Below are 16753 nucleotides of genomic sequence, written 5' to 3'. Positions count from 1 at the left end.
TTCAATAGTTGAATATTGAAGATACATTATGCTATTCTACTCATTGTCATAGTCCAAAAGGTTGCTGTTCAATAACAAATGATCCACTAATTTTCATATGGAGATGGTAACATCTATATGTGTATGAGGAAAAGAATATCCTCTTAAAGGTATTGAAACGGGGTCAGAACAGTTCGCAGTTGAAATTTAACCGTTGTTGAATTCACATCGGAAGCATCGCAATCGCTGTTAGTTCGGACCCGGTAGGAAATACTAAATCAAAATTGTCATTTTCTTTACCGATATTTGATAGCACGTTGCCTTTTTTCAATATTTTTTAAACTCCAATATGTTCAGTTTTCACATGTGTACGCATATGTCATATTTAAACTAAAAAGAAATAGAAATATTTATTGTATTTACAAAAATTCAACTATTTATGATATAATAAACAGAATGCAGTTAAAATAATTACTTATTATGTTTCTGATAAAATTCATGAACGGTATTATTCCCTAATCTAATAGTTTATTAAAACAATAATGAAAAAATGCTTTATATATTTTGTTTTTATTGCGCAAAGTTTTTCATGTGGTATTAAAAAAAAAGAAGTAGCCTTCTTTCACAAATTCATAATTTTGTAATCGTTAACTCTGATTGATTTAAGATAGAGTTTTTACAAATGTCCTGATTGAATATTTTTCAGTAAGCGCGTGAAGAAGTGCGCGTGTTTAAATGATTATGTGTTTATCAGATTTATATTAAGTAATTATTATACTGTACTACGTCTGTTACGTATTTAACAGCTATATCATCGAGATGACAACTAAAGGAAGTGATGCGTATTTATATGAAATGTTGGATTTGTCTGAATCATCAAACTTAAAGAAACAACAAAGCGAAATTGCCAAATTCTTTGCTTATACCAACGTTTTGGTAACAGGCGGGACAGGTTTCCTGGGTAAATTACTTATCGAAAAAATATTAAGGTAATCTGTCGATAACATATACCTGATTTTTTTATTATTTAGTAATTTTTTTTATCGAACTGTATATGAACAGTTTTACTGATTTTGATATATTCGATGTTTATTAAGATATTCCGTACCATTTAACATCGTACACGAATATACATATAAGAATTAATATCTTAATGAAAATGAAAATTTTTTTTCCGTGTTTATATTTTTATAGTAATTACTCATAACGTGTCTAAATAAAATAGCATATTGTAATGAAATAAGATAGAGACGGTTTGAAAAATGACGTAACAGTTTTTTAAAAGTTGTAATCAATCTTTTAATTAATTTGTCCATTTCCGTACTTTCAATGCGTCATATCCTTCAGTGATTTGCAATGTCCATCAGTTCAAAAGGTACATCCGGTATTTATAGACTAATGCTATTATACTTGCAATTCAATTCAAATAATGTATAATTACTTTAACCACAGATCAAGAGGGGGGGGGGGGGGGAAGAACTCAAAATATACTTTTTTTTAAAGTGAGAAGACTTTTATTTCTTGTTCTATATCAAAATCGTAAATTTAAGAATAGTTCAAGCATAAATGAAATCGATCCATTAATTAAGAAATGTCAAATCAATTAATTTCACGAATAACATGTGAATAATTAATGAAATTCTTATAGTATTTTTAGCATTGAGACTTTCCATTCTTACTTTCATTGTCTTCATTATCATTTTATTTAATTTTTTGCATATTTGCAGATCCTGTCCAGATGTTGCAATAATATACATGATAGTAAGGCCGAAAAAGGGGAAAAATTCACAAGAACGATTTAAAGAAAATTTTAATGGAACTGTATGTAATATAGATGTAATGATATACAGGATGTTCGGCCATCCCTAGGAAAAATTTTAATGAGAGATTCTAGAGGCAAAAATAAGACGAAAATCAAGAATACCAATTTAATGATGGAGGCTTCGTTAAAAAGTTATTAACGTTTAAAGTTCCGCCCATACTGAATTTTTTTCTCGAAAATGCGCAAGATTTCGGGGGTATGTCCATTCACCAAAAATGATTGCAATTGACCCCCGCAACCGAAAATAATTTTTCCAGAACGATTTGAAATTTTTGAATTTAATTGTTAATAACTTTTTAACGAAACCTCCATCCACAAACTACTATTCTTTATTTTCGTCTTATTTTGGCCTCTCGAATCCCCCATTAAAATTTTTCCCAGGGATGGCCGAACACTGTATACATAGTTGATATGTCATTCTAATCAGGAATTCAGTAGATTGAGACGTGAACAGCCAAACTTTCTCAATAAAGTGATAATGTTAGAAGGTGATGCGGCACAACAAGATTTTGGTTTATCACCGGAAAGTAAACAGATTCTGATGAATACAAATATTATTTTTCATGCTGCCGCAACTGTTCGATTTCACGAAACATTTCGCGTGGCGATGAATACCAATGTGAAAAGTACAAAATATATGTTATTGTTTGCAAAAGAATTGTCAAACTTAAAGGTACGTTTCACACCTTTAAATATTAAATAAAAAATATAAATAACTATTAACAGTTGAAATATTATTATTTAGAATTTGAATTATATAAACTGTATTTACAAATCATTTTGCAGGCATTTGTACACGTGTCAACTGCATATTCACATTGTATGCTTAAATCTATCGATGAAATACATTACAAAGTTCTCACGGATGGTGATAAGATATTAACATTGTTGGATGTTCTGGATGATGATAAACTGGAGAAAATTACTCCAGTGTAAGTATTAATTCAAAACGGTATAAAAATTAATTCTGCAAATAAGAAAGTTACAGTAGAGATAACAATGATTAATTATAAATTTTCCATTATTGTAGTATACTTGACAAATGGCCCAATACATATGTATTTTCTAAAGCAGTTGGAGAAAGTATTGTATTAAAGTACAGCGATAATCTCCCAGTATGTATTGTTCGACCTTCTATCATGATATCAACGAGCGAAGAGCCACTTTCAGGATGGACAAATAATCTGTATGGAGCAACAGGTGTAGTTATGGGAAGTAGTGTAGGTTTGATACATACGCTACATTGTGAAGGAGAAAATATAGCAGATTTGATACCAGCAGATTATGTAATCTCTAATGTCATCTGTGCAGCTTGGGATATTGCCAACAGGTAAATCTTTAATTGCATTATCACTTTAAAACTGACACTGAAAATCGAATTTGTTTAATTACTTTCGATTATATATAATACAAGCATGAACTAATATTGTTCTGCTGAAAAGAATAAAAAGATGATGATACTATTATTATTATGAATATAAACTATAGATGAGGACAAATTGAAAGTGCTAGACAAAATTACAGTTAAAGTGAATATGTCTAAAGCATAATCCTAATGGTAACTCTTTTACTCTGTAGAAAATCTTCGATAAAATCAAATGAGTCCAATATATCTGACGAGGAAAGAATACCTATTTATAATTCTGTATCATCATGTCAGAATCCAATTTCTTGGAAAGAATTTATGAAATGGAATGAAAAGTATGGTTTTGAAATACCAAGTGTAAAAGTTCTTTGGTATTACATGCTCATAGTGACACGATACTTAGTTGTGTATCAACTGTGTAGGTTTTTCTTACACATAGTACCAGCAGCTATTGTTGATATGTTTGCATACCTTAAGGGTCAAAAACCTCAGTATGTATTTTATATATGAAGTATAATGCATACATAACAAATTACAATCAATGAAATGTATCAATTATACTACAAATTAATAATAATGATTAATATACTCTTATGTGATATACTTTTTAGACTACTGCATGCATATAAAAAAATACATAAATTTAGCAACGTGATACATTACTTCTCAACACGTGAATGGCATTTTAGAAATGAAAATGTTATGAAGCTTTGGGAAAAATTGAATTCTGTTGACCAAGAAACCTTCAAATTTAATGTAGCATGTTTCACCTGGCAAGACTACTTCTATTATCATGTAAGAGGTATTCGTTTGTACTTGCTAAATGATCCATTGGAAACTGTAGATGAAGGATTCAAGAAGTCTATAAAGTACGTTTCTTTCTAAAGTATTATTAATAATGAACCTAATAACATTCAGTGTTATAGAATGTAATTTTTTTGTATTTTAGGTTATTTATAGCACATTACTCACTAATAATATTAGTTTCCCTATTACTTCTATGGACATCTGTACGTTTCATAACTTTTGCTTGGTCGTTTTGTCCTTTGGCATATTAACGATTAGTGTAAACAGCATTTTAATCTTGTGTTCTAAATGATAAATTATTTAAACTTAATTTTATTTTTCTAATTACGTGTACACATGTCATTTGGCATGCTGTGTATTATCGATTATGTGAATATGTTTGCTACAATGCTAATAGATGTCGCCACTAATCGGTACATTGTGGCGGATGACGTCACAGGCGTAGCAAGCGCCATTTAGTTAAGTTCCTAGGTCTAGTTAGTTTAGTTAGGTTAAGTAATATCTAAGTCATTAGTTGGTAGTACTAGGTTTAAGTTGGCGCACCCCTTTCTTCTTCGCGGCCCGGAGAGTTTGTAAGGCCCAGTCTGTTCGACGCCTACGGGAACATAGGAAGTGCCTACAAGAACACGTGTAAGAATAAAAATCTTGTTAACACAACCGCAGAGCCGAGTTTACATTAAAAGCCTCTCCCAGCAAGAACCAATCCACCACATTGGTGCCGAAACCTCGGTTTTTTTAAAAAAGTTAATTTCGTGTTGTGAGTGAACAAGAAGAAATAAGAAAATGCCCAACGACGCACATGGTGACGCCATGTCGACCGACACGCGGCAAGAAATTCAGGCTCACGAGTTTAGGAACGTGAAGCTTCCGCCTTTTTGGAAAGAGGAACCACGATTGTGGTTTACAATGTTGGAGAAGGAATTCGCGGCATACAACGTAAAATCCGATGCCGTAAAAAGTTCTGCCGTAATTAGGAACCTCGATGTGGCGACTATGAAAAAAGTCCTGGATGTTATCGAGGCCCCGCCGGAAAAATCGACATACGGAGACATCAAGCAAGCGTTAATTGACCGACTCGCAAAGTCGGACGAAGCAAATTTAAGGAGGTTATTAACAGGCATGGAACTTGGTGGTAAAAAGCCGTCTGAATTATTGCGAGAAATGACGCAGCTCGCGGGGAAAAGCATCGGCGAAGATGCACTGCGTACCTTGTGGATACAACGTCTTCCAGCAAGGGTGCAAGATATTCTTGCAGTGATTGACGATGCGTCATTAGATCGTCAGGCAAAATTGGCCGACAAAGTGTCGGAACGGTCAGCATTGGCGGGGGTGGCCGCCATTTCTGACGACGCTTACGCCCTAGCGGAAACAAAGAACACCAAGCCCAGAGTTCAAGATGGCGAAGTGGCCGCCATTGCTAAAAGGTTGTCACGACTTGAGGCCCGAATGAGAGGGCAGTGACGTAGCAACAGCCAAAGGCGCTTCCAACGGAACAGGAGCACGAGCGGTTCTCGAAGTAGAGGTAATTCCAACGCGGATAATGGATTCTGCTACTATCATGGCAGGTTCGGTACAGAATCCCGGAGGTGCAGGAAGCCATGCGCCTGGACGGGGCCGGACAAGCAGCAGGAAAACTAGAAAGGCCGTCACAAGTCGAGGCATTGGGAGACGACCTTAGGAAACATCGCCTCATCATTACGGACCCAAATACCAGGATCCAGTTTCTAATAGATACCGGCGCGGATGTTTCCGTGGTGCCCAAGGCTTTTGGAGGTAAGGGTCTGAAGGCAGACGTTTTTAAATTATACGGCGCGAACGGGACGACCATAGACACCTATGGCGAAAAGTTGCTACCTTTAAATTTAGGTTTACGTCGAAATTTCTCGTGGCGTTTTATATTAGCTGAGGTAGAAAAGCCTATCATCGGAGCCGATTTTTTGCATTTTTATAATTTACTGGTTGATTTGAGAAACGGAAAACTATTAGATGGAGATACAAGATTGTACAAAACGCTGAATGTAATTGAAAGTGAAATTCCGTCCGTTTCGACAATAGATAGTAACAATTCCATGAATAGCTTATTAAAAGAATTTGTAGAAATAACCAGATCCGGCGCGAGAAAAGTTGCTAAACACGACGTATACCATTATATAGAAACGAAGGGCGCTCCGATAGCTGAGCGTGCCAGACGTCTGCCTCCAGATAGATTAAAAATTGCCAAGGCGGAGATTGAGCAAATGCTCAAAGATAATATTTGCCGTCCGTCCAAAAGTCAATGGGCTAGTCCACTACACCTTGTGCCTAAGAAGACCGGCGCTTGGAGACCGTGCGGAGATTACCGCAGGTTGAACGGTGTGACAGTTCCGGACAAATATCCGCTGCCGCACATCCATGATGCGGCACATCAGTTCGATAGATGTAAAATATTTTCGGTAATAGATTTGGCCAAGGCGTACAACCAGATACCGGTTGCGCCTGAAGATGTGCCGAAAACAGCCGTGATCACACCGTTCGGCCTGTTTGAATTCGTGGTGATGCCGTTCGGTCTCTGCAACGCTGCGCAAACCTTTCAGAGATTGATGGATACGGTGTTGAGAGGTTTAGATTTTTGTAAATGCTATATAGATGACATCATAGTAGCATCTCCGGATAGAGAAAGTCACGAGAAGCATCTACGTGAAATTTTTAGTAGATTAAGAGATTATGGTTTAAGCATTAATTTAGCTAAATGTACTTTTGCGCAGGATTCGGTGCAATATCTAGGATATAAGGTTAGTGATAAGGGAATTGCTCCATTGGAGGAACGAGTTAGAGCGATTAAGGAATATCCAAAACCAAAAACGGTCAAGGAACTTAGACGTTTTCTAGGAGTTTTAGGTTTCTATAGGAATTTCCTTCCAAGGGCAGCAAACTGGTTGGCCCCGCTTCATAGGCACCTCAAGGGAGCAAAGAAAAAGGACAGGACGCTGGTCGATTGGGACGATGAGTCTGAAAACGCGTTTGAAGAAGCAAAGAAACAGATAGCCGCAGCAACATTACTATGCCATCCAAAGGAGAATGCACCTTTAGCGTTGCGCACTGACGCATCGGATGTCGCGATCGGTGCGGTGCTTGAGCAATTCAATAATAGTAAGTGGGAACCACTCGGATTTTTCTCTAGAAAATTAGAAAAGGCTCAGACAAATTATAGCGTATACGATAGAGAGCTTTTAGCCATCTACAAGAGTCTTAGATTTTTCAGACACCTTGTAGAGGGCAGGGAATTGCATATACAGACGGACCATAAGCCGTTGATATATGCATTCCAGCAAAAAGCCGACAAAGCCAGTCCGCGACAGGTCAGACAGCTAGACTACATCAGCCAGTTCACCACTAAAATGGTGCATGTAGATGGCGAGGAAAATATAGTGGCTGATGCCTTCTCTAGACTGCAGACCATAGAAATGCCCGTCATTGTCTCCACAGAGGAGTTAATGCGAGCACAAGCGGAAGATCAAGAATTAGCAAAATTGCTAACAGAAAATTCCAGCAAGTGGAGCTTCCAGAAAATATATTTGGATAGCTCGGAGAAATACTTGTACGGAGATATTATTAAAAGCAATATTAGGCCTTATATTCCGCAAAGTTTAAGAAGGCGAATTTTCAATTGCGTACATAACTTATCGCATCCTAGCGGAAGGACAACAAAGAAATTAATCGCAAGAAATTTTGTTTGGCCTTTGATGAATGGAGATATATCCGAGTGGTCGCGCGTATGTATCCCATGCCAAAAGAGTAAGATTAATCGTCACAATAGACCAGCGCCTGAAAAGATCGAAGTTCCGGAAGGACGATTTGAACATATTCACGTCGATCTGGTAGGTCCGTTGCCTATTATTAACAATTACAAATATTGTTTGACAATTATAGACAGATTCACCAGGTGGCCGGAAGCTATCCCGCTCGCGGATTGTGCAGCGGATACTGTGGCAACAGCGTTGTATGCCAATTGGGTAGCGAGATTCGGAGCACCAGCAACCATTACGACAGATCAAGGCACTCAATTTGAGTCTCAGTTGTTTCGGGCTTTGACAAGTTTGGTAGGTTGTGATAAAACCCGAACTACGGTATATCACCCGCAAGCGAATGGGATAATCGAAAGATGGCACAGATCTCTAAAAGCAGCCATAATGTGCCATGAAAATTCAAACTGGGTAGAAATTCTTCCCACTGTGTTGCTGGGGCTCCGAGCTGGCTACAAAGAGGATATTAAAGCGTCCGCAGCCGAAATGCTGTACGGTTCGACAATTCGATTACCTGGCGAATTTTTCGTGTCTGCCGAGGAAACAACGGATCCGCAGATATTTTTAGAGAAATTTAGAGAACATATAAGGAAAATTAAGCCAGTACCAACTGCACATCATTCCATTGCAAAAACGTTTTATCACAAGACTTTATATACATGTTCACACGTGTTCGTCCGGATTGATGTAGTCAGGAAGCCTCTTGAAGCGCCATATGAAGGACCGTTTGAGATAATTGAACGAATTACAGACCATATTTTTAAGATTAATTATAAGGGTAAACCCGTCAACATTTCTGTAGAGCGTTTAAAACCAGCTTTTTGCGAAAGTACAGAAAGTACAAACCAAAGTGCTCCAAAGACCTATGCAAGGAAAGGAGTAACATTCGCGAGTAAAACAAAGTTGTATTAACTCACTCGGGGGGGGGGGGGGGGGAGTACTGTGGCGGATGACGTCACAGGCGTAGCAAGCGCCATTTAGTTAAGTTCCTAGGTCTAGTTAGTTTAGTTAGGTTAAGTAATATCTAAGTCATTAGTTGGTAGTACTAGGTTTAAGTTGGCGCACCCCTTTCTTCTTCGCGGCCCGGAGAGTTTGTAAGGCCCAGTCTGTTCGACGCCTACGGGAACATAGGAAGTGCCTACAAGAACACGTGTAAGAATAAAAATCTTGTTAACACAACCGCAGAGCCGAGTTTACATTAAAAGCCTCTCCCAGCAAGAACCAATCCACCACAACGTTCGTTACTTAAATACAATATAGGTATGTATACAATATGTATGTACTAACTGTTTTACGTATAGTTTTTGTTACATCGAATTTTCTAAGTTGTAAATTAAAAAAACATTCAAACTTTGCATATTTTTATTTAAAAAGTATAGAACTATTTTCATTCCTATTTCGTTAATGTATTTGTCATTAAACATTAATTATAATTCGAAATCAAGAAGTCGAGAAAATATAAAGGCAGTAAATTAATTATGAAACAAAGGTATATCTATATACAATGTTCAATGTATCCTTTTTTTATTATTCAAAAATTTCCAAAGTATATATTATTTAATAGAAGGAAGTTATTTATCACTCTTACAGAAGAGAAGCCATATTTCGCAGTGATATTTAAGTTTAATTTTGAAATTATTTCAGATAATTATTGACCCGTATAATTATCAATGCAACAAACCGAGTGTTTACCGTAATTGCAGACTATATTAACATGTTCGAATACTGAATATCGCATCATTAAAAAACATGACACGTGATAAAATTGAGATTTCAGCAAAAATCATCTCGCTCACATATTATATGCAATTCATCGAGAATCTCATGCTTGATACTTTAATCTAGTTGATTACATTTAAAATTTAATTCTGGGAATAATGCAAAATATGTAGATTCGTAACGATGATTAATTTGTTTCGAAATCGTTCGAATTAAGCGATGCAATACAGAGTAAGTTTAGATTGCAGAAAGAAACCAGATAAAATTCGAAATTCGTTAATAATCATAGAAAATAGTTTCTTAAATGAAAAAATTACCAATTGTGACAATGGGATTTGGTATGCGGGTGTTTCGCCTCAATTCATAATCGCGTTGGGCCAATGATCGTTTATAGGCGTAACTGTAAATAATGTAAAACTGAGTGATTTATTACATATTGAAGTTTCAAGATAGTAATATTGTTGGGAATTCCAACATTTATTAACAGACACCACATTTACTTTACTATTAGTCGTAAATTACTTGATTAGCAATTTGGTAAGTACCTTATGGTACAAAGCAAATTGCCATACTATTAAGTACGCAGTACCTAATACCTGCCCTTTGGGACCACGGACACCCACCTCTGCACCACCCTCAGTGGGTGGGATTTCGAATGTCTGAGGATTGGCCCACGAGGGATGGGCAGGGGTTTGATTGGCGACACCGAATCTCCACCTATTTTGGAATAGGTATAAAATCGCGGGGCATAAGACTTTACAAGTTAGGGGATTGGGGATACATTCGATTCGACCTTGGGACGTCGTAGCGAACGGACTAATTTAGTGCGGACAAACGGCTAACTAGAGCGAGCGTGGTAGCGAAAGCAACAGTGAAAGTGACATGTCTGATCCATAAACCGCAACAACAGAGGACATCGCATGCTAGGAGTACAACACCATAACAACCCTGGCCGCTGGGCCGAATGAAACAAAATTCCTCCATCGCCAAGCAGTGCGATTGGAAGGAGAACCTAATGCTCCAACTTATAGGAGAAGAACTATTTCGCTCTGACCCCAGAAGAGGAATTACAGTAACGCCAACACCCATGCCATTCACCAGCATCGAATCATCACAAGCGGCCACATCGTCGCAGGCAAACATAGGACAATAGGATGAGTTTGTCCAGCCCCGCAAGAGGAAGACTTGCAAGGAGCCCCAAACCATAGAAGCAAAATCGACGCGTCCCGCCGTAGAAGCGACGCCCACCCCAAACCGATACACCATCTTGGCGAATATCTTCGACATCGAAGATGATCCCGAAGCACAGCGCAGCCCCGCTGAAAAAGTATACCCTACTGACCAACAAATACCTGCAATACAAGGTAAGACATTCCTCCACCAACTGCACAAAAAATCACAACTGCCTGAAGTGCGCCGGCAAACACACAACAAAGGACTACACCAAACCTCCCACAACTCCAGTCACATGCGTCAACTGCAAGGGCCCGCATTCAGCTAACTACAGCCAATGCCCATCCCTACTAGCCTTCCTTAAAAAACGCACCATCCCCCAAAACACTCCCATCCTCCCAGATAAAACTCCAATAATCTCAAGCAATACTCCTCGCAGTATACTTCCAATAGCAATACCCCCACTCTTCCTACAAAACCTACTCACATCAACCTCCAGAAGATCCTATGCCAGTGTTGCCTCACATAATCTTACGTTTGAACAACCAACCTCCCAACCCAACATGTCCAACTTATTTGCTAAGGCGCAAGCCATAAATGATATCCTAGATATCAACAGTATGGCGGCAGCCCTAGATCTCCTATAGACCAAACTCAGCACATGCCAAACTGAAGTTCAAAAGTTCCAAGCATTCCTTGAAGCAGCTGAACTCATCAATGGCTAACCTACCTCAAAAAATACTTCTTTGGAATGCGACCAGCATTCTAAACAAAACCTCAGAGCTCCAAATCTTCCTAGAACACCATCAAATCCAAATAGCTCTAATCACAGAAACTTGGCTAAAACCTACTGACTTCATCCGCTTAACCTGCTATAATAGAATCAGGAATGGCCGACTCACACCACATGGAGGAGTAGCCATCATCATCCACCAAAACCTCAAATTTGACACTATCCCCCAACCTTTTCTGGACAGTGTAGAGGGCATATTCATTCAACTCTCCACCAACCCAAGAATCACTCTCGGAGCAACCTACTTCCCTCCAGACAAACGCTTCTCCCGGCACGACCTCAACATCCTAACCTCACACAACCAAAAATTCATCATCGGGGGTGATTTCAATGCCAAGCATCCTAGCTAGAACAGCACAACTACAAATAGCAATGGCAAAACACTTTTCACCCACATGTCCAAAAACTCCTATCACATAACCAGCAGTGACACTTACTTCCACAAACAACCTCATGCTAGACCATCCAATATAGACATATTTCTAACCAATTTGTCACACTACTCTGAATGTCATACAATCTACAACCTCCCCTCTAACCACCTCCCAATTATACTCCACCACACCAATAACTACACCCAATTTACCAACTGCGCCCTCTCCACCACTGACTGGCACCTATACCGCTCCCAGGGGAACAGGTACCCCACTAATCTTCACCTAAATATTGCTCACGACATAGACAGAGAAATCACCAAGATTCAAAGAACAATCAAACAGAACTACAAAAGAGCAACCACCACCACACAAGCCAACCATAGAACAATCAAAATGGACACAGAACTTCTAAATCTCATTAAGCTGCGCAACAGGTATAGGCGCAAATATCAAAATTCAGCCAACCCTTTACACGGACACCTCCGAAACTCCCTTACCAACCAAATACAATCCAAAATCCGAAAACTAAAGAACACCTCATGGCACCTCAAACTCTCCAAAATAGCAGCCAATCCCAACATGTTCTGGACTACCTACAAAACCCTCAAACAAACCAAACACACCATCTCACCACTTACCGATGGCAACACCACACCCTACACTAATAGTGACAAGACCGAACTCCTTGCCAGCGCATTCCACCTCCCTCATATCCCACACAACAATTCCCCCTCAGAACGCGATGCGGAACAGCTGGTCAGTATGCTAACCAGCACTAACACCACATCACCAAACCCATCGTTCATCACCCCCCAACTTATTCATGGCTACATCAGGAACCTAAAAAATAAAAATCCCTGGGTCCTGACAAAATCATAGCCAGCCAACTCAAACACCTGCCTCTCAGAATGATCCTACAGCTTTACTATATCTACAGGCAGTCCTATCTTCTAGCCTATTCCCCCGCTGCCTGGAAAACAGCACGTATCATACCCTTTCCCAAACCCAAGAAATCCTGCCTGAATCCAAATAACTATAGACCCATCAGCTTACTGAGCATACTTGGCAAAATCTTAGAAAAAATAGTACTCTCACAAGTCATCACACATCTGCACTCCAACAATACCATCATACATGAACAATTTGGCTTCCGAGCCAAACATTCCACCGTCCAACATGCACTAAGGCTCCAGGAGGACCATATCCTACGATTCACCTCGACATGGAAACTGACAATAAATCCCACTAAAACAGAAGCTACTATCTTCACTCCCAAAAGACTCCACAAACCCGACACTCTCGCAATAAATAACCACCCCATTAACTGGTACACTAAAGTAAAATACTTGAGCATCTGGTTCGACAACAAACTAAAATGGCAATACAATACCAAAGACAGAGCTTGCAAAGGCATCGGAGTACTTTGCACACTATACCCACTTCTAGCACGAAATAGTCCACTTCCAACAAACTTAAAAATCCGGCTCTACAAAACCTGCATCCGCCCCATCCTTACGTACGGCGCACCAGTATGGCAACAACACACATATCCAAAATCCAAATTGTACGAAACAAATACCTCCGCATCACACTAAACAAAAGGCACTACCACACAATTGCTTCGTTGCATGAGGAAGCGTGTCATCGGCATAACACGCTAGCGCTACGTCAGCAAACAGAGTGGCCCGCAGTACCGTGTCGTATCTGATGTTCCACAGCAGGGGTCCTAGAACCGATCCCTGCGGAACACCGCGTACGACCCCCCACCGCATTATAACTCCGTCCCAGCCGGTGCAACCGATCCACCTGTCGCTCAGGTAGAACTCGACTATTCTCTTCAGGTATGGGGGCACACGATGAAAATCTAGCGCCCCCATAATCACCTCTCAAGGCAGGATGTTAAAGGCATTGACGATATCCTGGGAGGTGGCCCTCTGAGAGAGGGAATGTTCGATAGCATCGTGCGTGGACCGTCCTTCTCTAAAGTCGAATTAGTAGGGAGCCAAGTCAGGTCGTACCGTGGGCAGGTGGTTGGTGAGGCGGGCAGCCACTAGAACTTGCCCGCTTCATCCAACAAATACACCTGCGGGCCTACCCGCCTTCTGGAGTAGTACCAGCACAAACTCCCAGACTAGTCATCAACTAATCATCCACAGTGTCGCACTCATCTCATGATGCATGTAAAGAGGTTTCTGAAACTTTTCCCTCGCGCTGTAATCCAAGGAAAACCACAATAACACATCTACATAAATATTACAGATACTAAGAAACACTTTAGGTGTAGGTTATATGGCTTCAGCCCAGAGTACTGCGGAAGAATCAGGAGAACGAATTAAAAAAAAAAAAAAAACTTTACAATTTAGAACACTACAAGAACCGTTACAAATTAGAATCGAAACAAGAACATTGAAAATTAAACTGTTAACACATATGTATACATATAATTGTAAATACATTCAAGTATTTGTAAATAGTATTGAACCTTCTATTTACTAAATAAAACGGCTCCAGAAACCTTGTGGGAGCCTACATATGGTCCTTCGAGCCGGATTCAGTGTTTAATGTGTACAGTATTTGTGAACAATCGTGGACAATAAATTGAACAATAAGGACATCGTGTTTGCATCGAGACACCACGGACTGACGGACTACAGGACTTGGAACGTCGTTGCAGAATCCACAACGGACATAGAAGAGGAAGCTGATCTGGGAAGTATTCATCGATTACCTCCTTATTTACTCATCTAATCCGTAAGTCATTCTTGTATTTCTCGAATTGTGTTAACAGTATTAATTATGGGCCGAATCTTGAAAACGCACATTTTGGACCGTACGAAGGTGAAGACTGCCTTGACTCGTTTTAAGAAATTTTTCGAATCATACGACCGCTCAATTTCGGTAACAGCACTGGAAATTCATTTGGAAAAAATTTCGCAATTGTATGAAAAATTTGATAGGATACAGTCGTTAATAGAAGATATTGTAGAAGGAACCGATCTCGAAGAAAAGAACGCGAACGAACGAGAATCATTTGAAACATCATATTGTAATATAGTTGCCGCTGCAAAAGATTATAATGCGCAAATGCGAGTACAAAATTCTCCGCACACTAACATATCAAAACAAAGTACGTCGTCTTCGGGAACTGAACCTCAATTTCGCTTAAAATTAATTTATTAATTAATTTATACTACGATAAAATTACCTACGTTTGATGGGACGTATAGTTTGTGGTTAAAATTCAAGGACACATTCGAATCATTAATCCATAACAATGAAGCTCTGGCAATATTGAAAAATTTCATTACTTAAATTCCTCGTTAAAGGGCGATGCAGCTCGCGTAATTCAATCGTTAGGAGTTTCTGAATTAAATTACGGTCTTGCATGGAAGGCGTTAAAGGACAGATTCGAGGATTGCAATACAATCAAGCACGACCACATCCGTACGTTATAGGACTTGCCAGTATTAACGAAAGAATCTTTTTCGGGACTGTGGCGGTTACTCGATGATATGAAGAATAGTTTTTTCGCACTTAATGCATTAGGAGAGTCGACGGAACATTGTGATAGTCTAATTATATATTTATTAACCGCGAAATTGGACACTGTAATGATACGTGAGTGGGAGCGAAAGCAATCAAACATTGCGAGTGATGTTACAAGGTAGTACCGTCGAATACGATTGCAATAATTAATGAAACACGAAATATTCTGAGGGGGCTAGGAGGTAAAATGATCACTCAACCAGGCTACCCCACAATTATTACTGTTTATTATCAACACGCGAGTGATGGTGGTGTGGGGCATACGCTACCACACGTAGGTTAAGTTAATACTGATTGTGAATGCGAATCGCGACGACGTCTTTACCAGACTGACTTTACGACGTCTTCAACGGACTGCTATCGACAACGTCTCTAACAGACTGCCCTTCCTTTCTTAAAATCTACTCCCTACATACATCCCTTACCCTAATAGACAAAGGGAGAGAAAAAGAGATAGGACAGAAAGATGGAAAAACGAAACTGAAAAATATTTAGCGTAGGAAAAGTTTAGCGAGTGAAAGAGGGTAATAAAAGTCAAGAGGCTCGCCGGGCCCGGATCGGGGTGGTCCGAGGCCCAGGCGAAACCTTGAAGGAAAACAGGCGCCTCGTACAACTCTGGTCGCCAAGTGTTTACAGGACGACCAGGCTCGCACGAGACCCTGGGAAAATGGAAAAATAGAAAGCTTAAAACTAGCCTTGCATTCCATTACCATTCATACTCTGGCAAGGGCGTAGTGGCTATACAATGGCCGCTACAACTCGGTTTAAGAATGTAGCAGCGCATGTTGCGAACACGCGGACAGAATGTATACTTTGTAAAACTGAACACCCGTTGTATAATTGCACTCAGTTTTTAAAATTATCTCCGGGTGACTGTATTTCGAAGATTCAAGAATTGTGTGCATGCTTTAATTGTCTCCAAGAAGGATATAGAAATATGGAATGTACGTGTGGAGGATGTAGGAAATGCTCAAAAAGGTATCACACCCTCTTACATTTAGATAGTGGTGTACATAAACCATCAGTATCGACCAATGTTTCACTCTCGCACGAACAAATACAAAATTTAAATACGGACACGGACACGAACCTTTCTAAAGAACAAGTCACCTCACACACCTACATTTCACATTCAAATGACAATTGCACAATGTTATCCACTGCGGTAGTATACATAAATGATTGTAAGGGACATAGACAGAAATGTAGAGTATTGTTAGACTCAGGATCTGTCTCACTTCATCACTGACGCGCTGATTAAAAAACTAGGACTTCCGTGTAGTATAACGAATATTAGAGTTTCGGGAATAGGAAATTTAGCACGTAATTTACAATATCAATCATGCGTAAAAATAACGTCAAGATTCAACGGATTCATCAAATCGATTT

The 16753-nt window shown here is 39.3% G+C and overlaps 1 protein-coding gene across 1 annotated transcript; it reads left to right on the top strand.

Annotated features, from left to right (window-relative positions):
• The first annotated feature begins 106 nt into the window (after window positions 1–106).
• On the top strand, window positions 107–4377 carry LOC143340191 (fatty acyl-CoA reductase wat-like). Its single transcript, XM_076761863.1, has 9 exons — window positions 107–242; window positions 786–968; window positions 1707–1800; window positions 2229–2474; window positions 2588–2733; window positions 2832–3131; window positions 3380–3658; window positions 3779–4036; window positions 4117–4377. The coding sequence occupies exons 2-9, from the start codon at window positions 799–801 to the stop codon at window positions 4223–4225; spliced, it is 1602 nt and encodes a 533-aa protein (XP_076617978.1). The 5' UTR covers window positions 107–242; window positions 786–798; the 3' UTR covers window positions 4226–4377.
• The last annotated feature ends 12376 nt before the right edge of the window (window positions 4378–16753 follow it).

Source organism: Colletes latitarsis, chromosome 3 (assembly GCF_051014445.1).
Source record: "Colletes latitarsis isolate SP2378_abdomen chromosome 3, iyColLati1, whole genome shotgun sequence".
In the NCBI taxonomy this organism is placed as follows: domain Eukaryota; kingdom Metazoa; phylum Arthropoda; class Insecta; order Hymenoptera; family Colletidae; genus Colletes; species Colletes latitarsis.
The sequence above is the reverse complement of the archived record's forward strand: the minus strand, read 5'-3'. Positions and strand labels throughout refer to the sequence as shown.